Source organism: Scardinius erythrophthalmus, assembly GCF_964197995.2.
Source record: "Scardinius erythrophthalmus genome assembly, chromosome: 1".
Lineage (NCBI taxonomy): Eukaryota > Metazoa > Chordata > Actinopteri > Cypriniformes > Leuciscidae > Scardinius > Scardinius erythrophthalmus.
In genome coordinates, this window is record NC_138221.1 from 27,974,225 (window position 1) to 27,997,828 (window position 23,604).

Sequence of the window (23,604 nt, forward strand, 5' to 3'; positions counted from 1 at the left end):
TGGGAGATTTCGAGGCAGTGAATCACAGAAGGTCAATGATGACAGTAACACGCTGCTTCAATCTAAATGCTAATGCAACTCGCTCTTGCTCAGAATGCTTTTTTTCTGAAGATGGAGTAAATATTGGAAACGGTCAGGCTTGTGTTATTGGAGTCCAGAGAGGTTTGATGTCATGTTATCTGATGATTATCTGAGACTTCGATGGATGAAAGAACAAGCTGGAAGAAGAAAAAAACAACATTTTCCTCACCAGACACTCCAACAGTCGGGCAGGTCGAGCGATGATGAAGAGGAGTTTCTTCACCAACTCAGTGACGAAGGTCAACTCTGAACTCTCTGAGCGCTTGTACGCCTGAGAGACACAGAGAGAGAGAAAGAGAGATGCATGGAAGCTGATAACACTGATTTAATCAATAAAATATATATTTATTAATATGATTATGCATGTAATAAAGATTTATTTCTAGATTCTTTATTACAAAATATGTTATATTATATTTTATTATTATTCTAGACTATTTATTTATTAGAAATAAATAGTCTATTTATTTACTAGTAATTAGTAAATAAATTAGTATTTACTAATACTAGTAATATAATATAATATATACAGAAATGTCATTGGCCCTGGTTATGTGGCAATAAATACATTATAAATACATTATACATACATTTAATATTATTAAGAATCTAGAAATAAATAAATAAATAAATATATATATATATATATATATATATATATATATATATATGCATAATAATATTAATAAATATATTTATTTTCAATAAATTATATTATAATAAATTATGTAATTATTTCTAGACTTTATTTATTACAAAATAATAATAATATAACATAATATAATATAATATAATATAATATAATATAATATAATATAATATATACAGAAATGTCATTGGCCCTGGTTATGTGGCAATAAATACATTATAAATACCTTATATATAATATTTTATAAATACTGTAAAATATGAATAATAATAGTAATAATAATATAATTATTAAAAGTATTATTAATTATTATTATTATTATTAAAGCATGTAGTAATACATACATATTTTAGAAATTATAATAAATATAATACAAATATTTTAATAATTATATTATTATAATTATTTCTAGAATATTGAGAATCAGCATTAATTAAAAGCAGAAAAACAAATGCTACTATGATGCATTAAACCTTCACATCTAAATAATATATCATAACTTCTTCACGTATTTCAGAGATGGAGAGATGGTTCTGTTTGACCGCCGTGATGCGATGAACTCACGTCGTCCAGGAGCTTCTCCAGGTTCTCCTGCAGCTCAAAGAAGTAGACAGACGTGATGAGGCCCTCTCCAGATTTGGTCAGGCAGTCTCTGGACAGCTCGATGATCTGGTGGTGGATGAAGCTCAGGACCCCGTCGGCCAGCGGAAGAACGCTCTCGGGACAATAAGTGTGGATGAAGTCACACAACCGGCCCTCCATCTGAGCCGTGGCCTGACGGGAACACACACAGGGATCATTCATGGAGATAAAGAATGACAAACGGATTCTAGAAATAATAATAATTGTAATAATTGTAATTATTGTTGTATAATAATAATAATAATACATATTAATATATTATAGAATAATAAATAAAAGTAATAAGTATTTTATAATAAATAAATGATCTTGTAATATTATTATTATTAATATTATCTCTAAATGATTCATTACAAAAGAGTTAAATATTTTATCAAATGTTATTAATATTAAGAAATACTAAATATGTATCAATTATTATTATTACTAATAGATTATTTATTTATTACCAAATTACTAAATATATATTCTACAAATATTATTATTACAATAATGTTATCAAATATTATATTTAATATATATTATAATATATAAATATTATTTTAATATTTTAATATATGATATATGTTTAATATATAGTTGTGAACAAGATTTTAGATGTTTTCTATTTTCATTTTTTATTTGTATTATATTACTTTTTATATATATATATTATGAAATACTAAATATGTCAATTATTATTATTACTAATAGATTCTTTATTTATTACCAAATTACTAAATAAATATTATAGAAAGTATTATTACAATATATATATATATATAATAGTATTTTAATATTTTTAGATATGATAGCTGTTTAATATATAGTGGTGTAAAACAAGATTTTAGATGTTTTTTTTATTTTCATTTTTTTTATCTGTCTCTTCAGTCGTCCTCAGTTAACCTGACGTTACTCTGACAATATAAATGTGTTTGTCTTACAGCAAACTTAGAGACAGACACCAGACACCAGTTAAAGTCTCACTAACACACTAACACAAACACACACACACACACACACACACACACAGCGGCATGTTGTCTAAGTAAAAATCGATATAGTCTCCTCTAAGACGGCTAATGTTAGGAAAGAGCTTCACATGACGAGCTCAGCACTGACACACATCTCAGATGCTGCTGATTTAAGTCAACTATCAACTACAGTGTTTCTCCTACAATCAATAAAAGCTAAATGAGACACTAGTCATCATCAGTAAGAGTAAAGAGCTGTACAATGAATGTGAAGAGACACTCAGATAATTTGATGAGAAATGTTTGAGTTCATATTAAAATCTCTGACTTTTGATTTGCAGACTTTTGGATCTTGAGCAAATCTTAAATTATAAAAAAATAATTTTATAGCTTTTTATCATCCTTGGTTTTTGAAATGATGTTAATAATAATGCAAAATCATCTAATTTTGGATCTCAGCATTGTACGCATCCTTCACAGAGCCAATCCCAGAATGCACTGTGGCGAACCATCCGAGGTAGAGGGTATATATATGCTTGTGTGCTCACAGATTTTAAGAGATGACAATGGTGACAGGTGTGAGAAACAGGTAGACAGATGGTGTGTGTGTGTGTGTGTGTGTGTGTGTGTGTGTGTGTGTGTGTGTGTGTGTGTGTGTGTGTGTGTGTGTGTGTGTGTGTGTGAGCTTTACCTTGGGGAAACGCTCCCTGTAAACATGATTCATCATGATGATCTCATTGTCATAGCAGGAGTGAGAACGTCCCGGACTGAAGACATGACAGAGAGATAGAGAGAGTGTTAAACACAACTACTGCAACAGAGAAAGAGAGTGTGTATGTGTGTGTGTGTGTGTGTGTGTGTGTGTGTGTGTGTGTGTGTGTGTGTGTGTGTGTGTGTGTGTGTGTGTGTGTGTGTGAGTGTGTGTGTGTGTGTGTGTGTGTGTGTGTGTGTGTGTGTGTGTGTGTGTGTGTGTGTGTGTACTTGTACAACTATCTTTGTGAGGACCAGTTTGAGTTTTAGACCATTGGAGTGAGGACAAAGAGAGTAAAGTGAGGACATTTTGGCTGATCCTCACTTTCTGAGAGCCCTTTAAAGGCCTGTTTGAGGGTCAAGACTTGGTTTTAGGGATAAGGTTATAATGAGGGTTAGGGTCGGTTTAGGGTCAGGGGTCGGGTTAGGCTTAGTTGTGATGGGTAGAGTTAGGGTAAGTGGCTAGAGATTGCAGTGTGGCAACGAATGTCCTCATAAAGATAGATGTACAAGAATGTGTGTGTATATGTGTGTGTCTGTCTGTGTGTCTGTCTGTGTGTGTGTGTGTGTGTGTGTGTGTGTGTGTGTGTGTGTGTGTGTGTGTGTGTGTGTGTGTGTGTGTGTGTGTGTGTGTGTGTGTGTGTGTGTGTGTGTGTGTGCGTGTGTGTGTGTGTGTGTGTGTGTGTGTGACTGTGTGTGTGTGTGTCTCTGTGTGTGTTCACCTCAGGCTGCGTGAGCGGGGTCGTGTGTGTGGAGAACAGCGTCCCCCGTCATCATCAGTGATGCTCTCTTCACTGCCGAAGTGGCTGGAGAGGAAGTGCAGCTCGTCCAGGGTGGGTTGAGACGGCAGCTGGTGCAGGCGCTCCTGAGACGAGCTGGAAGACTGACACAAACACACACACACACACACAGATTTACCGCTAAATCCAGATCAACACAGAGTCAAGGTATGAACAGGATGTAAACAATCCCTAGTGAGCCGCCACACAGACCGTGTTTTAAGGCATCAGAGGTTCTGTTCTTACAGGAAGACATTGTTTAAACAGCAAAATAATGCTTTCTTTATTACAAGAAACTGTCTACTCTCTGCATTTAAAACTTACGTCACTTATAATATAAAGTATAAATATAAAGTATATAATATAAATATAAAGTTAAAATACATCTGGCAAACATTCTCAGTGTGTCCACCACCACCAAAACCGCTCTGCTGTGAAAGCATGGTGTGTGTTTATCAGTGTTTATAAGTGTAGTGAGCAGGTCTCTGTACAGTGAAAGATATATACAATACCATATATTAGGGGTTTAAGTAACAATATATCGTGTCACAATATATCACAATACAACAATGCATCAATATGTATAGTGTATAGTGACGAGTGACGACATGTATTGTGTATAGCTCACCCAAAATAAAAATGACTGTGTGAGAAACAATTCAAGTTTTCAGAGTTTTAGTGTCAGCACTGCAATAAACTACTGTATATAATGTTGAATATAATGTATAATAATGCAACGGGGGAATATTTGTGGGTCCTGATAATGCCAAATGTCTTGTTACCAGTAAAAAGTTGCATTATTTTAAATATATCTAGTCATATATTTTCCTCTAAGACTAAGCTTTTATGTCTTGGAGTATCGCAATAATATTGTATCATGAGTTCAGTATCGTGTTATGTATCAGATCGTGACATGAGGGTATCGTTACACCCCTAATATATACACACGTCACATGAATGACCCACAGCTGAAACACACTTGTGTGTGTTTGTCATCAGAAGCAGCTGGATCACATCTGATGTGTCTAGAGCATCAATCACACATGACCTACAGAGACACACACACACACACATCTGCTCCATCTGTGTGTGTGTGTGAGTGAGTGAGTGAGTGAGTGAGTGAGTGAGTGAGTGAGTGAGTGAGTGAGTGAGTGAGTGAGTGAGTGAGTGTGTGTGTGTGTGTGTGTGTGTGTGTGTGTGTGTGTGTGTGTGTGTGTGTGTGTGTGTGTGTGTGTGTGTGTGTGTGTGTGTGTTTAAATGAGAGACTGAAATACCGTTGAACTGGGTGTGTTGGTTCCATATCCAGAAGACGGAAGAGATGCCAGTGACCATCGACGCCCATCACTATATAGATAGATAGATAGATAGATAGATAGATAGATAGATAGATAGATAGATAGATCATTAACATGAACTAATCTTCCAGTTTAAGCTGTATCAATGTTAACTGTGTTTGTGTTATAGTTGAGTCTGAAGTGTGTGTTTTTGTTATAGTTGAGTGTGTGTGTGTGTGTGTGTGTGTGTGTGTGTGTGTGTGTGTGTGTGTGTGTGTGTGTGTGTGTGTGTGTGTGTGTGTACCGTCTGGAGGAAGCGAAGGAGAAGTGAGCAGGAGTGCTGGGAGAGAAGTTGCGAGGGCTGTCCAGCGGGCTACTCCCTGTGTGGACACGAACAAACACACACAAATTCACTCAACAACACACTCCAGCAATGAAGAAAAGCACTATAACAGTAAGTTCTTCCACAGAAAGCATCGAACACATGAGCGTCAGTCTCTGTGAAAGTGTTTCCCCTGGAAGAGACACAGTCTAAGTCCAGCTGGGATCATCAACACACCAGCTATCACTTCTGAAAACCATCTGGACCTCCTGGTTTGTCCAGCCAGTTGGTTTGTGAGCTGGATTTCCAGCAGGGGGCGGGGCCACTCACCGATGTGTCCCGGTAACGGGGAATGTGGGCGGGGCAGAGTCGGCGAGGTCAGAATCAAACTCTTCCGGTTACTGCGGCAACTGCAGACAAACAAACAGAGCGTGAAATTATTTATTTATTTATTTATTTAAGTATTTTAATCAGATCAATGTTTCTTCAAGGGAGAAAATCACATCAGATCCGAGAACAAAATAAAGTATTTTAATCAGCGGATCTTTACTGATCAGAGGAAATAAAGAAACTCTGCACAATTAACATACCATCGCTAAATATATGAATAAATAAAAATAAACAAGAATAAAATAAATAAATTTAATAACTAATTAATTAATTAATAATCAAAAATGAATCTCCACTAACCCACTGATAAGACTAGTTGGCCATCATAGCACATCCCTAACCCCAAAAAGAAAACTTCAGCATTTTTTTATAAAAAAAAAAAAAAATGTTATTCTAAGTATGTATAGTTTTCTGATTCATTTTCCATTATTAGATGTCTTTAAAATGAGGTTTAGTCGAATTCATAAAACTCACATCAGAGCCAAAAACAGAGAAACTGTGAGTGTGCGTGTGTGTGTGTGTGTGTGTGTGTGTGTGTGTGTGTGTGTGTGTGTGTGTGTAAGTGTGTGTGTGTGTGTGTGTGTGTGTGTGTGTGTGTGTGTGTGTGTGTGTGTGTGTGTGTGTGTGTGTGTGTGTGAGTGTGTGTGTGTGTGTGTGTGTATGTGTGTGTGTGTGTGTGTGTGCGCGTGTGTGTGTGTGTGTGTGTGTGTGTGTGTGTGTGTGTGTGTGTGAGTGTGTGTGTGTGTGTGTGTGTGTGAGTGTGTGTGTGTGTGTGTGTGTGTGTGTGTGTGTATGTGTGTGTGTGTGTGTGTGTGTGTGTGTGCGCGTGTGTGTGTGTGTGTGTGTGTGTGTGTGTGTGTGTGTGTGTGTGTGTGTGTGTGTGTTGTGTGTGTATATGAGTCTGAGTGTGTGTGTGTGTGTGTGTGTTGTGTGTGTGTGAGTCTGAGTGTGTGTGTGTGTGTCAGTGTCACTTCTGTCTAGTGTATTTCTTGGTTTTGTGACAGAGCTCTGATACTCCTGTTTTGTCTTGTCTTTGTCTTGTCTTTGTCTTGTCTTTGTCTTGTCTGTGTGCCTTGTTTCATGTGCAAGATGTGGTGTTTGGATTCGGACTGCTCCGCGTGTTTTGTCATGTGAGCGTGCGGTTTCGAGTTCGCTCGGGCCGTACGCTCGTCTGTCCACGTGTGTTGTGTTCTGTGTAGCACGCGGTTCGTGTTTTCCATCTTCCATGTCATGTGTGAACACGTTGCTTACGAGTGTTCTCATTAGCTGCGTGTTCATGTCTCATTTTGTGTGAGCACATGGCCTGTGATTTGTTTTACTGGCCATCTGCTCGTGTTTTTGTCATGTTTAGTGTGAGCACACGGCACAAGGAAACATACTTGACAAGCCATGTGCTCTCCTGTCGATTGTCTAGCCCCGTTCTTCTTGTTACCTGATTATTGGTTTATTTGCCCCACCTGTCCTCACTTGTTAGCTAGTCAAGTCAAGTCAAGTCAAGTCAAGTCAACTACTTGACTTCAACTACCCCTTGTTTGTATTTTGTTTTATTTTCTTATCATTAAAAGCCCATCAACTCTGCACCTGAGTCCTCGCTACTTTCACCATCCCCATATACCCGACAGAGTGAGTGTGTTTGTGCCCTGCAGTAGAACAACAGCAATACATAAAATACCATTTCTACAGTCATCAATCTCAGTCTGTGCGCACAGGCACTCTGAAGAAACAGAGAGGCACTCAGAGAGAGAGAGAGAGGGGGGGGGGAGAGAGAGGGGGGGAGAGAGAGAGGGGGGAGAGAGAGGGGGGAGAGACAGAGAGAGAGCGAGAGAGAGGGAGAGAGAGAGACAGAGAGAGAGAGAGAGATAGCGCTAATGGAGGAGTGAGAGTGAACGCGAGATACTTGATATGCCTTGAGTGAGTGTATGAGAGCCATTACACACCATTACAGACATACACAGACTCACTGTGTGTGTGTGTGTCATGTTTTATCTTCATTGTGAGGAGCAAATGTCCCCACAATTAAGGAAAGTAAAAGCTGAATTCAGCTACACTGAGCAGAGAGCAGCCGAAAAACGCTGAATGAACGGACTAAATAAAGTCTTGCAGGGTTTGTGTGAAGGACGTCCCTCTGTTGCTGCTTCTCTGATGGAGCTGCTGATACAACAAAACCCCAAAAGAGAGTTTTGATCTTTGATATTTGATCGCAGACTATGTCAAACAGCGCTGCCTAATACAGTAATAGTAAACACACACACACACACACGCACACAGGTGTAGACAGAGGTTTAGTTAACTCTTAAGGGACCATCCTGAACAGAGCGACCGTTCTTAAAGAGACAGTGCCCTTTTTAATCCTATAAAGCCCACTGTGTCATATTGGATATGCAAAGTTGCCTCTAAATGATCAACATGATCAAAACTTTCCTGACAAACCTGTTGCACACAATCTAAGACATGCCTTCTGTCGTCAGATTGATATAGTTTATAGTTTGTTTGTTTTTAAGAAGAAAAGGCCTTTCAGTAGGGCTGGGTACCGAACGTCGAAAAAAATATTTCGATCCTATGAGTATCGAAAAATTCTTTATTTTTCGGTGCCAAATTTCGGTTCCAAAAGCATCTGAGCACGCAAGCTTATCTGTCCTCTCTGTATATTGACAAAGAGCGGAGCTCCGACCCACACATACACGGAGAGGTGCGGACGGATCAAACTGTTGCAGTTTTGTTGAAGTCACAGAGAGTCACGGTTGGTCTCAAGTGTGGTAACATTTTTTTTTAAAACTTTACGCAGACAGCGTTTGCTGCGATATGAGCCGAAAGCGGTCACGGTGCTGTTGACGTTACACTTCCTCTTCGACTACTAGACAAGCAGCCACAATGGTGGTTTCTCTGCCCTGATGACTGACTGACTGACAGGCAGTCATTTTATTAATGTTTGGCGACGTCTACATTAATCCGGATACATTTGAAAATGGCGTTTTCTCCGTCCACACTAGCGTTTTCGGACGTTTCAGTGTGGATGAGAAACTTTTGAGAAACGTCAAATTCACCTTACAGCGCATGCGTAAAACCCCACAAAAGATCACTGATGATTCAGATGGAAAAATAAATAATTAAGTTATCGCGCAATTCTTCTGACAGGATAATTTTATTTAGTAAAATATCTCACCATTCACTGATGCGGTCCAGGTCGCACGCAGTCACCATGTTACGCAACTGCTCTCCTGTATTGCCGCAGGACAGCATGTGAGTAGCCTAAATTCTGTCATCTTTGCAGGACTCTGATATGAAGAGTGTGCAATGTAGAATATTTTAATAACGTATAGTTAGCAACAGTGTAAAGGTTAATAGCACAAAACAGGCACAACACTGGTATAATGGTAGGCCTACAATATGCATCACATAATGGTTTTTAGTGTGGACGGAAGGCCAAAACGGAGAGAAAAATATACGATTTTTATATTTATAATAAATATATAATTATATATATATATATATATATATATATATAATAAAATATATAATTTTCAAACGAAAACGTAGGCTATTATGGCCTTACTGAGTGAGCAGTTTTACCAGAATTTTTTTATTTTGATAACTGTTTTGATTCACAATTAAGGTGGAAAATAAAAGCTTTGTGTTTAATGTATTTTTGTTGATGTTGAAATTAATTTTAAAACATATTATGGCTATGGTATCGAAAAAAGTATCGTTAGGAATTGGTATCGAAACTGAGGTATCGAAATTGGCAACGGATCGAAAGATTCTGAACGATACCCAGCCCTACCTTTCAGTATAATTTTTTTTTTTTTTTTTTAAAAACATCCTCATGGTTAATGTGTTTTTTTTTTGCTGTGAAATCTTTACTGATTTTTATTAAAGTAAATGAAAGAATAGCTTTCATTTGTTAGTAATATTTCATGATGTACACTTACTGGACTGAAGCCATTTCGGTTTACTTGATTATCGAGACATGTTTTTAGAAAACTCATGTTCACAAGCGAATATCAAATACGATGTTCAGGCTTCTGATGAAGGTTTATTAGTTCATCTGTCAATCATCATTGTATTGCATTGCATTATATGTTTTAAAACGACAGAGCTTTGATCATAAACCTAAACATTTTAAATATCATCTTACTAAGACATATTAGTGGCAGATATAGAGTGACGACTGATATTTATATGCATTTTAGGGAAGTAGTATAAAGTAGTATCTTACTACTTTATCTACTTTTTTAGTAGTATCTTATTAATTTACATTACAATCAGAATTTCATCTTACTTTCTGGCCATATTATTATCAGCATCTGCACCAAATTGCATATTTTTGCTCAGTTTGTGCCTCATAAAAAAATTGAGTTGTGTTTTTATATGTCAGGCTTTACAGGGTTTGACAGGAAGGAATGACCTTTGCAATAAACAATGCAATGCAGTGTTGTTTGGTTTGTATTTATTTGTTGCATTTCTTGTGTTTCTTGTGGACTGTTGATTGTTGTTCACAGTATTTTCTCCCAACTGACATCTTTAGAATTCCAATATGGTTTGAATTTTTTAAATATTCGAGTGAAACATTCTAATTTAGAATTCCTGCATTCTAATTTAGAATTACTCACCTGCACCTAGATATCTTTTAAATATTTTGTCTACAGGTACAAAAAAAATATATCTTTTTTTCTGACTATTATTTCATATATCAAGCTTTACAGGGTTACAGTACCTCCTAATATTAACATACACTTCATTATTAGAGGTCTGACATCAACCTATACATCTTTCTACTGGGACATTCAGCATCAACATGGAGGATTTAAGACTAAAACCTCAGAAGATGTAAGAAAGCGCAAGCTAATGATTCAATGATTCACCAATGCATTCAAATGATCAACAAGTATTCAAAAAAATTAAAATTGCAGGCCTTTGTGACTAATAACACCAGCCTCAACAGAGTAAAATGTTTTTCATTTTAAGTCAACCAACATAATTTGTGGCTCAGATATGAAACACCATAATATATGCACTATTAATAATATAATATATATATATATATATATATATATATATATATATATATATATATATATATATATATATACATATATATATATAATATATACGCATAAAAATATTATATTAAATCAGATGCATTTATCACAAGATTGACTAACATGTTAAACTCGCTGCATTAATGAGGTCACTCAGTTAGTGTGTCACCAGCTGCAGGTAAACAATGACATCAGCGACATCTTCATGTGTAGTAAAATCGCATTTAAAACAGATTTTTTTTTAAATTTCACCTTTTAGTGCGACGAAACATGTCGCCCTGCATGATCAAGAGCTCAAAGTCGACGCAGACGCTCGGAAATAACCAGTGCGCATCACAAACAGCATCAGATGGAGGACGGTTAGAGCGTCTGGCTTTGCTCACACACTGGAAAACAGAGTGCAGGGGGGGATTCTGGGTAAAATCTCGAGGGCAGCGGATGATACCAAGACGAGCATTAAAAGAGGGGGAGCAGGTGCGGTGCATCCGTTCATAAGATGCTCCTGAGTGAGTGTGTGTGTGTGATTCTAAATTTAAGTGCAATATGCTTTTTCCCAGAGGTCACGGTGGATGATATAACTAAGAATCACAACAACAAAAAAATCTAAGTGAACAAGGAAAGCTTTTAGAGAAATGGACAGAGAGAGACAGGCATACTGACAAAGAAAGACAGGTTGAGTTTGCACTGCACATAATTAAACCCTTATGAAAAATGATCATGGTAACCTCTAATATACCAATGCACAGTTATGTTTCAATCCAGCATAGTTTTTTGCGATAACCTCAAATTTGCATAAAAATAAGTGAATGGAAACATAACTGGACATTGGTATATTAGAGGTAACCATGATACATTTTCATAAGGGTTCATTTTGTGAAACGCCAAGATGTGCATATATATAACAAATAAAAAAAAATTAAAAAAATTAATAAGACAACATGCAGATAAATTATGATGGGAACACATTTACTGAATAAATCCAAAGACTTTATACTGTATATACAAAGACACTTCACTCGTATTATTATGAATGGGAGAAATGCAACAATGCGCAACATGGTAGAATAAGTCCCGCCTTCTAAAAAAAAAGAGCCAATCACCAATTGGCATAGTCATGTGATTGGATAACTGAACAAACCAGTGGACCAATCGCACTGCAATGCATCTCAAATGTCTCAAATCTCAAATTCTGTCATCAGAATGAATTGGTTTATGTTCCTCCCAGAAGCGCCTCACATGATCGCATTCCCAAACGCCAGGCATCCGAAAGGAGCCAAAAGAGCCACAGTGGCTTCCACGAGCGCTTTATCACAGATATTCTGAAACAATTTCCTCTGAAGTAACATTTTTGTTCTCTCGAACACATGGGATGAAAACTTTTCTTTATTCGCAATTGTTTTATGCAATATTCCGAAGTTTAAATTCGCAACTTTGGATGGAAACATGGGACTCAAGTTTCTCAATTGTTATGGGGTTTTCAACACAAATCCTGATACAAGCATGTAATCCGAATAAAAAGATCCATAAGAATCATTCATCTTCTTCTTATCATTGAAAATGGACTCACCTGCTGTTCTTACGGGGCAGAGGAAGATCCTTCTGGGACGAAGATGACAGGACAGAGACGGAGAAACACACAGAGAGAAGACAGAGATCAGACAGGAGTTTGAAATAAACACAATATCTCAGAGTGACACACTTATAATGTCATTCAATTAGATACAAAACACCAGAATTAGCCAAAGACAGAGGCACAAACACTTTACAGTAACACTTTACAATAAGGTCTAAAATTGAGGTTTAAGGTTTAAAATGAAACCTTATTTTAAAGTTTTATCAAAAGTTGATATATCATAAGAATCGTGAACTAACGAAAAGCAATACATTTTTACATTAACATTAACAAAGCAAATTTTACAAGCAAAACACTTGACAAAACTAAAATTGTAGGGTTCAAATGATAAAACAACAGATCTAGTGTTGGAAATAAAGGCAGAAACTATTTAATAGCCTATATTTAATGTAAGGCGTGTGAATGTCACTAAATTTGTTTTTGAAAAGGTTTTTTCTGTTTCATTTTTCGAAAACTGCAAATGAAACCGTCTGTTCGGTTTCTGTGGACAAAACACTGGAACAAACAAACTCAACACACTTGGCATGTAGAGAGAAGCTGATGTTGTTCTGGCAGCGTTCCCGTGCTTCATTTCTCTCGCTGTATGTCTGTGATTGAACCTCATAATATCCTCTCATTCATCTTACTGGCAGACTCTGTGTCTCTCACTGCAGAACTTCAGCAGATGTTCAGTGAGTCAGACCCAGAGAAACAACACGCTGTTCATGTGAAACTGATCTGAACCTCCAAACAGATTCAGAATTTACTCTTTACTTTCTTAATTCATGATCGTGGTCTTATTGTGATTGATTTGTCAGCAAACTATGGAAGCTGGTTTCCGCCAGAAATTAAAATGGTAAATGCGAATTGAGAAAGAAATTAAGAAATTTCTAAACTCCCAATGTTTTTTCTCAGAATTGTCAGATATAAACTCAGAATTGTGAATTACAAAGTCCAAATTGTGAGATCTAAACTTGCAATTGCAAGACAAAAGTCTGAACTGTCAGAAAAAAAGTAGCAATTATCTTTTTATTTTTCATTCTGTGGCGGAAACAAGCTTTCCATAGCAAACACACAATTTCAGCATAAAAGCTTTTGCTGAACACAAGCAGCCAACTACAGGTTAGCCAACTATATAAACAAAATAATTATAACATTTATGCACGTTATGTTACTCAACAAATAAAGCTTGCAGCAGCTTTAATCAACAAACATTGTTAGCATCAATTGACATTGATCACTGATCAATAGGAGCGCTCAGATGTCCTTGGGCACGTGTGTGTGTGTGTGTGTGTGTGTGTGTGTGTGTGTGTGTGTGTGTGTGTGTGTGTGTGTGTGTGTGTGTGTGTGTGTGTGTGTGTGTGTGTGTGTGTGTGCCTCATCTTACAACATTCACACAGGAAACCAGATGCATGTAAAACACTATCTAGAGATGAAACCTGTCAAGATCATGTCCAGGTATTTCACCACAGCAGAAAATAAGAACATTAATGTTGCATAAAGAAATGCATCATTAAGAATTTTGCATTGTGATATTATTTTCATGTCAACTAAACATTTTACCTTCAAATTCACCTTGCTGGAATGCAGAAATCAAATAAATTTTAATTGTAAAATACGTAAACATAGGCCCTATTGGTATTTATGTTTCTACCAGTGTCTATAATACTAATTTGATAATAATAACAATATTACAGTTATGAAAATCATTATTGAGATTATTAGCATTACATAAACTCAAAAGTGAAACATCCAACCATCAGGCACATTACAGTAATACAATGTTTTTGGCAAAAATGAGCATGAAAATGTTGCAACCTTTAGATCAATCCTGAAACTCTAGAGGGCGCCGGCTGATCAGTCCTTTACATGCATTCTGCAAGCAACAGTGTTGCCAGATTCACGATAATTATCGTATTTGTATGATAATTTTGACCTCTGTATGATGTACGATCAATAATGACAAAAAATCCTATAATGTACGATAATTTCAGAACTGTGTGACACTTCAAATGATGGTCGTTCATTGTAATCATAGGAGTTCTATAGCCTACTCATTAGGGCTGGGCGATAAAACGATAACGATATGTATCGCGATAGACACGTAATCAATATCAATAAAAAATGCGTTCGATAAAACGTTCGATAATTTATTTATTTTTTTCGTCGGAAAAAAAACAGCAAAGCAAGTTTGATTGCATGAACAAAGGCACTCACTCTCTAGTAACTAGATAAAACAGGAAAAGTCAGCTCTCCTGCCTTCAAGTCTGACCGTAGTCAGACCAATGTCGTCTGCAGATTATGCAAGGCCGTCGTCAGTTTCTCTGTTATTCGCGTTCTGATGCGCTGTTCTAGCGTGTGCGTTTCTCAGCGCGTACATGTGAAGCTCACATGCACTAAAAGCCTGTCTACCAGCGCCTGGATACTGGACTAAGTTATCTTTTGAGTCTTATTGTGCTAATACTGTTATATACACACAAGGTTTACATAAACTAGTCGGATATGTCTAAAGTGAAAGCAAACTTGAGAAAATTGAGAGAAAATCTGCATGTCAAATGCGTGTATAATAGACGCGTCGCGCGCAGTTCTTAAAGAGACAGTAGCAATAGTAAACACGCTGCCGCTTGTCCTTAAAGGGATAGTTCACCCAAAAATAAAAATTATCTCATTATTTACGCACTCTAATGTTGTTCCAAACCTGTATTCATTTCCTTCTAATATTTTCTAATATTAATTTTTTGAAGAATGTGGGTATCCAAACAGTAGCTGGTCCCCATTGACTTTCATAGGAGAAAAATATACTATGGAAGTCACTCTGGTACATCAACTGTTGGTCATTCTTCCAAATAACTTTTATTTTCAACAGAAGAAAGAAACTTATTCGAGTTTAAAACAACGTGAGAGAGTAAATTATGAAAATTAGAATTTTTAGGAGAACTATCCCTTTAGTGTTAATAAAACAACAAAATGTAAAGAGAAAATCACTCACTGCTCTTGACTGATAACTTTATTAATAGCTTTAATAAGTATCAATGTATAATTTATACAGTGAAGTCTGTTTTGTTTTATTTTCATATTTGTTCATCATATTTAATTACTTTCTGCAATGCTACTGTTAAACACACCTACTGTAGCTGAAAACATAAAGCACTGTTTATTTAATTTGTATATTAAGTTGTGTATGTGTAATGTGTAGCTTTGATCTTGATATTTAATAACAAAGAAAATAATGAGAACATTTTTTTATCCGCCCCTGTCTGCCATTCTTTTTTATTTTATATTTTGTTACCTAAGGCTTTGTTTTTAAAATATGGACATTAGTTTGGCTGTAATGCTCAGTCACAAAATAGTAAAACCAACATAAAAAAGAATTGTGATAAAATCGTGAATCGTGATATTATATTTTTGCCATATCGCCCACCCCTTTATAAAGCATTTCTTACGTATTCTTTAATTTTGCACCTTAATGTTAAGAGATAATTGTTAAGTGTTCATTGTGATTTTAGACTTTTGAGTTTTCCATGGTCGTGTTGACATTTCTGCCTTTATAACTGATGGGATTATAATCAGAGGTAGGTTAAGTTTAAAATAAAAAAATCTTTAAATGTAATATATTTGTCTCCTGGACTGATCCTTATTTTAAATATGTTATAAAAAAATTCAATAATTATCGATATCGACCGATATGAAACACTTATATCGTGATACAGTTTTCAGCCATATCGCCCAGCCCTACTACTCATTGATCATTTCCAATCTGGCAACACTGGCAAGCAATCACATCATTACCACATCACGGCACAAGCTGATTGGCTTCTGCTGATCCCACAGCCAATGAGATTGCTTGCTCAACATTTAAATAGTCTGCTTCAGTGTTTGCTGTAAGTTACGTCTTTGTTTGCTGGGACCCTCCACCTCCCCAGCTCCACCTGCCTAGATCTGATACAGGATTTATGTATGTCTGTGTATCTATAAACAGTAGTAATTAAGTCCACAATTGCTCTGCAGAAACAGCAATAATCAACAGCAGCAGCAGCATACAGTGACATATTTAATAACATGTTAAAAGTTGTCATGATTGAAATGCATGGTCATAGAATTGTGTTTGTTTTTCTCTCCTAACATAAGAAGCAAAAAGCAATGAAAGCTTTTAAGTTAAAAGTGTGTTTTGAGGCGAACAATTACCTAGAGATGTTGTCATGAGATTCACCTGATCAAAAATATTACAAAAATAAACACATTTTTTTGAACAGAGCTACAAATAAAATAAATAAAAAAATGTCTAAATGTTTCAGGTTTTCGCATTTTAAAGCTCAGCAGGGCTGAAAGTGGCCTTCAACATCTTCATTTATGACAATAAGAAAGGAAAAGTCTGTTTCAGAAGTGCTGTATTTTTAGCATTATTATTCAGCAACAGAAGATGCTAATTCTGCATTGACTGACTGATCAAAAGCCGCACCACTGCGCTCCAGGCTGCTTCCATGTTTCTTATTGATCATCAATAAAAGTGTGTGTTTCCGTGACAACACAGGCTCTGGTAAAGTGTGCCGGTGTGTGCTGATGCTGACACGTTAACATCGGGTCACCCTGTGAATAATCCCTCCAGAGGCTCATAAACGCTGTGGCTCAGGCTCCGTCTCTATCGACCGTGGTGAAGCGCTCTCTGACTGACCCCACAGGTCAATTACACTGTAAATACCATGAGAGATCACAAGTATTACAGCACACATGTCAACACTCACACACCACTGATCTTTAGCTACATGAGATTTTTTCCTGCATCATTCTGTTGTTTTTAAAGTGCTTTCTACAGTAAGTACCATAAAACAAAATGGAAAATATGATATGTTTGGTCTTGGAGAAATGTATCTGGTACGCTGTTATTGCGGCTGCTGTTGATACTCATTTATCTTTCTCATTAACGTTGTACAGTAAATAGTTTTGTAAACACAGACTGAATTAATCTTACTGAGGGTTGAAGTGAAGAGCAAGTCTGTTTAATGATGATTAGCCTATACCAAAACATCTGGCAATGAAAACATGTATTCTTTTCGGCATTATAAATTCATGAGGCGTTCTCTTCATTAAATGATCCTTCCGTGTAAAGCAACAGAAGGCTGCAGCTCATCTCTTGTTTTTCTGGAGAAAGACGTGGCACTCTGTTTGTTTCACTGTGACTCACGTGTTTAATTTTAGCCAGTAATTGAGTTTCCGTCCTTAAATGCTGTAAAAGCTTCCCAGAAACCCTGCCTGTGGAGGAGAAGAGTAGCCCGGCGAACTGGAGTGGACAGATGGAGCCGAACGAGAACAAACTCTGAGCAGAGATCAGTCGAGCAAAGCACTTCAGATGCAGTAATGGAGCACGAGCCCGAAGCCTGAGAGATGCGTTCAAATAATACACAGTTAGAAAAGATTAGACAGAGGTTTTAAAGCAAATTATCGCAATTAATTATCACAATAACATATGGATGAATTATAAACCGTTTGATAATTTGGTAACAGCCTTTATGTATACTGCATTATTTCTTTTCATGAATAATTGCAACCAAATTTAAAATGCATTATAATATTTGTAGATGTATTGTTACATCTGCAATTGGTTGTTTCTTATGTGTTTTAATGCTTTATACTTTATAAAGGTGTAACAATGAGTATATAACTATTATAACTGTGATTACAATTATACATTAGCCAATTATAAGGTGCATTAAAGATATAATTAATTCCTTAAAATACTTTTATAATGCTTTACATATAAAGACATATAAAGCACAGGCGAAGCACTGCTACTTGGGCGCAGAGATAGCGGATTTCAGGTGTTGCGTGATATCTCTGCGCCCAGGTAGCAGTGCTTCGCCCCAATATAGTCCCAAGTCAATATCTGCCTAGGAAATCGCCTAGTCTAAATCTGCATTGCTATTTGTACTCGTTGTGAATATGCAGGTCACAAGAAGGATTTTTTTTTAATCACTTTTACTCACGACATGCTATCCGGCAACAAAGGATTCCATTCATTATGCTAAGCTAAGCTAGCGGCGGCGCTACCAGACTAAGACAATGCATGCACTGAGACAAAAATGTGTTTGCCCACCTATCTAAATGTAGGGGAGACGGTGAATAACCTCCATTTCAAACAACGGTGGAGTGTTTCTTTACGTAGGGGATAATGTAGCCTACATCCAGACGGTTGTTATCTCAGAATAAACCCCGACAGGGTGATGAGGAGCGGAGGGGTCTTGCATCAGCCTGAAGGGGTTTATTCTGAGATAACAAACAGGTGGATGTACATTATCCCGCTTATTACACGGCTACTTGCCAGAGAAGTAAATAATTAGACACAAAATATTGATCTGAGTTGAAATATTTTATTAGGACTTTAAACGCAAAGCTCTCGCGGAGAGAGCATTTGCAGCGCGACAAGTTCAAACTAGACGGACGTTTATATACAGTAATACTACTCATTACACAGCATTTCGCCACATAAATAATTATGGAGATAAGAGAGATTGATTTCAGATTAAACTGTTTTAAAATCGTACCAGTTTGTATTTTATAATCCAGCTGTGTACAACAATAGTTACAAAATGGCAGCAGCGTTTGTATGAAACGAGAGCGAGCAAGTCCACGATACTGGATGGCATAATTAAATAACTGTGCACAAAATATTGATTCGACTGAGTTTTAATATTTTATTAGCTCACCAAATGAAAAACTTCCACGAAGAAAAACCATTCCTAGCAAGCGTATATAGCACTGCTGACTTCAGTGACCCGGATGAGCCTGTCTTTCTGCTTTGAGTGGTTGTTATCTGGGAATAACTTACCGCTGGATGGCGTGATTGACCAATCAGACTCAAGCATTCCACAGAGCCGTGTAATAACATGTAATAATGTAATAATTCCACTTTCATATTTTGACAGACTTACATACTTGCGCTTTAAACCGGTCAGATGGTAAAATGGGTAGACTAGCCTATGTAGAAAAACAGACTTATACTGAAGAAGACATTTGAGTCATAAACAGACCATAATAATCACAGAGTTATTTGGTCTGCTTGCCAACCACCCATAATCCCCCAAGAAACCACTAATCATAATCAACATCCTAACAACCATCTTAAGCACCACTTTCTTCAGAAATTGTAAAAATCTGCTTCAGCATATTATATTTCTCTCTTCAACACGAGCTGAATACAACACTGATCATCTTTGACTCTACTTGCAGATGATCCGGCTGAATGACGACGGGCTGAAAAGCAGTCTGAGCTTTAATGAAATGGCACAAGCTGGGCCTCCTGCCCACCATTTGGTGCAAACCCATCATTTACTGCGCCAACCCCGTAATCTGAGCGTCATTAACCTAAGAGCGTCTCGCCCGCGTGCCAGCCAACAGCACGCAAAACAGCCTGAGAGTTATCGCTGCGCCTTCTGCCGGGATTTTCGGGATTTCCTCCAACTATTTTTCCTAATGGCTCTCTTCATCAGGAGAAAATGTGCATCAGATGCCTTCAGTGATTAAACGAGAACGGCCAGACTTACGGAAATCTACTGGAGTCTGCGACAAAGTCTCAAGGGTCGATTACAGGAACGAACACGAGGACGGATGCAGTCAAGCTATAAAAATGGTGAAAACCATATAAAAATACATTTCATTTCATCTCAGGAAAGCCACGCTTAAAAAAAAAATTGTTTAAAAGTTTTTATTTTCAACAAAAAATTGCAGCAAGTTTTTGATGAAAATGTCTGTAAAAAATTTATTCATTCATTTAAATGATAGAAATAAATAAAGTTTTTCTGAGAAACCAGCAGATTTACATTAGTCTGATGACCCGTTTTATAGAAATACTTCCTTAAATTACAACAAAATAATATTAATTTGTAAAATTTATAGAGTTTAAAAAGTTGTGTTGTGGAAATTTTATTTAAAGAAGGATATACTAGTAAATTTAGCGCAAAAATGCTGGTAAACCGGGATGCATAGGCTATAGAAACAAAGGGAACAAGGGTAAGATACGGATATTTCGGTAAACTTTACAATAAGGTTTAATTTGTTAACATTAGTCAACCAAATCAGTTAACATTAACAACATTTCTACAGCAATATTTTCTAAAGCCATTCAGAATAGCTTGTTAGTTGTCTGGAAAAATAACTCTATATAGGAGCATATACGCTCTAAATATTAATTATATAGGCCTATATATATTACTATACTTGTTAGTGACATCTAACAGGTATTTAGCAGTGACATTGTCACGCTTTTATATTTACAACAAAATAAGCTATAGCTGCCTGCACATAGCCTATAATAGCTTTGTAATATAACATCTACAACATAGGCTAATATGTAACGATAAAGTTTAAAGTGCCTTCATGAATGAAAAAGAAAAACACACCTGATGCACATTCTTTGTTCTTCATTTTCTAGAAGTTTAGAGTTAAAAACCTCGTTGTATTTTTGTGTAGTTTACTAAGAGACGGTCCATCGCCACCTTCCTCCGACGAAAGTGACTTGAACAAATATTATATTTATAATATAAAATGTATATGTTTGAATAAATCTGACATGAAAATGATTACAGCCACCATATAAATATCTATATTTCAGATTGAAACATATGTATGTTACTAAAAACTATAAAAACTGCAATTTAAATGTTTGTAAAACAAAATTATTTGAGTGTTGATTATGAAATAAATTTGATTAATGAATTGATCATTGAAAAAAACAACAACTTTATTTTCAAATAAAAAAATTGTGGTTTTAGTCTTTTGGTAAAAAAAAATCATTTGCATCACTAAAAATATCATCAAAAATGATGATAAAAGAAGGCAACTGATGAGCCGCATGCTAAAACACTCCTGCAATGTTCATACGGCGCCCTGCTGCATGATGGGAGTGACCTTTGACCTCTGAGACGGTGTTGCACCATATGGCAGCAACAGTGCAGCGGGAGGAGGTGTTAACTGAATAACCGACACAATGTGTGTGTGCGACGCACAGAAGACACCCGAGGGACACGGAAAACAAACAGTGGAGGGCAATTATTCTCACACAGAGCAAAAAATATGTCACATGTCTGCAAAACAGTCACACACAATGCCAAGCAATTATATTCTGCATAAATCAAGCTTATTTTAGGACCATTAAGGTTTTTTTCTTTTTCGATCTGACATTTTTTATGACAGTTTAACACATTTCATCCCAAATTCTCATTACTGTAAATTAAAATACTGATCATAAATGTTTGCATGGTCGTAAAATCTATGTGCATGTTGAAATATGGTTTATCTTCGTACTTTATGATACAATTTGGTTTGATATTTCTGAATGACACATTTCATCCAAGTTCTCATTACTGCTAATGTCAGATAATCTCTGGAACTGATACTGATATATTATTTTTAACTGTAAAATGGCTGGCAGTGTTTGTTGTGCTGCATTTAATTTTTCCTGATTCAAACAAAATAAAATAAAATGTTTTTTTTTTAGATTAAAGAATTTTTTCCTACTGTATTTTAGTAATGATAATTCTTTTGCATTGCAATAATGACAAAAATGTGCTTAATTGTCATGAAAATTATGTATGCAGAATGAACACAAAAAATGAATGAATAAATTGCCCTAAAAATGTGTGTATTGTTGTGTTCGTATGGTTGATTTGGGGCTGAAATTCTCACATAACACACATACTGTCTGTCACTCTCATTCTTATCATGTCTCAGACTTCATGAACGTCTTTCTACTGATGAGTGTGTGTGTGTGTGTGTGTGTGTGTGTGTGTGTGTGTGTGTGTGTGTGTGTGTGTGTGTGTGTGTGTGTGTGTGTGTGTGTGTGTGTGTGTGTGTGTGTGTGTGTGTGTGATATCATATCTGACTGATTGTGAAACTCTAGATACACAAGCGGATTCTGATGTCGACACACACACACAGCCGTCCCAGCAAAGCAAAGGATTCAGATAAGATACTGAACACACACACACACACACAAGCAAACGTCTCATCATCCTCATGGCTCAGGGCTCCTAAATGTTAAAGCAGCTGAGTTATTTTCACCTTACAAACAAATACCGTCAGATGGCATTTATACTGTAACAATGCAGCAACACATTCAAATACCACAGTATTAATTAAATACAAATCCAAGGTAGGCTACTGCTGAAAAACATGATATTATTACTATAGAAACAATACAGAAAAACACACTAATACCATGATACTGAATGATTACCATATAAGTCTACCATGGTATTTCAAAGAATACCATCACACTCCCTTGATAAAACTGTCCTTATGTGGTCCAATCAGATGCAAGGTACTTTAAAAAATACCATGGTACTACCCATATACATAGCCAAAAAAACCGCAGTATTACCACTGTACATGTCCAGAATACATGATACTACTATAGTGCATGTCACACACTAATACAGTACACATTTATACCATTGTATGCTGAAACACCAAGGTGATTACCATGCATATTGCCATGGTATTTCACATAACACCACTCTCCATTGGTTTGACTGTCATTAGGCTATAGCCTATGTTCCAATCAGAGTATCAGATAATAATACCATGCTAGAGTTGATACCGTAGTACTAAATGTTTAACATATTTATTTTATACCATGTTAATTCAAGGAATCTCAAAGGATACCATGGTAAGTATGCCAAAAAAACACAATATTATCATGGCACATACCCAGAAAACATGATTTCACTATAGTAATGTTACATGTTTAGAACACACACTAATACCATGGTATTGAATGACTACCATGTTCATTCACCATGGTATTTCATATAATACCACTCCCCATTGGTTAGACTGTCCTAATATGGTCCAATCAGACTGTTTCAGACAGAAACATCATGTTTTTTATAGTACTGAATGTTTACCATATTCTTACACCATTGTACTTCAAAGAATACCCCATATACATGGCCAAATGTCACAATATTACCATGGTACATGCTCAGAAAACATGATTTTGCTATACTAACGTACAAGACCAAATACCACAGTTTTTCCATGGTACAGAAAACATTAGTCTGAAGGGATGTGTGTATCTGACCTGCAGTCTCCTGCGCCTGATTATTCCCGAATCATCCAT

At 36.3% G+C, this 23,604-nt stretch overlaps 1 protein-coding gene across 1 annotated transcript in view; it reads right to left on the reverse strand.

The window, feature by feature from the left end:
- The window catches only part of mast1b (microtubule associated serine/threonine kinase 1b), a gene marked incomplete at its 5' end in the record, with an annotated part of 37,764 nt that extends 14,160 nt beyond the window's left edge, over nt 1-23,604 (reverse strand). Inside the window, 9 exons of the mRNA XM_081373824.1 lie at nt 251-352; nt 1,295-1,504; nt 3,017-3,092; nt 3,798-3,958; nt 5,129-5,198; nt 5,433-5,508; nt 5,781-5,860; nt 12,447-12,475; nt 23,566-23,604. Coding sequence (XP_081229950.1) covers nt 251-352; nt 1,295-1,504; nt 3,017-3,092; nt 3,798-3,958; nt 5,129-5,198; nt 5,433-5,508; nt 5,781-5,860; nt 12,447-12,475; nt 23,566-23,604 — 843 coding nt within the window. The remainder of the gene's footprint in view (nt 1-250; nt 353-1,294; nt 1,505-3,016; nt 3,093-3,797; nt 3,959-5,128; nt 5,199-5,432; nt 5,509-5,780; nt 5,861-12,446; nt 12,476-23,565) is intronic.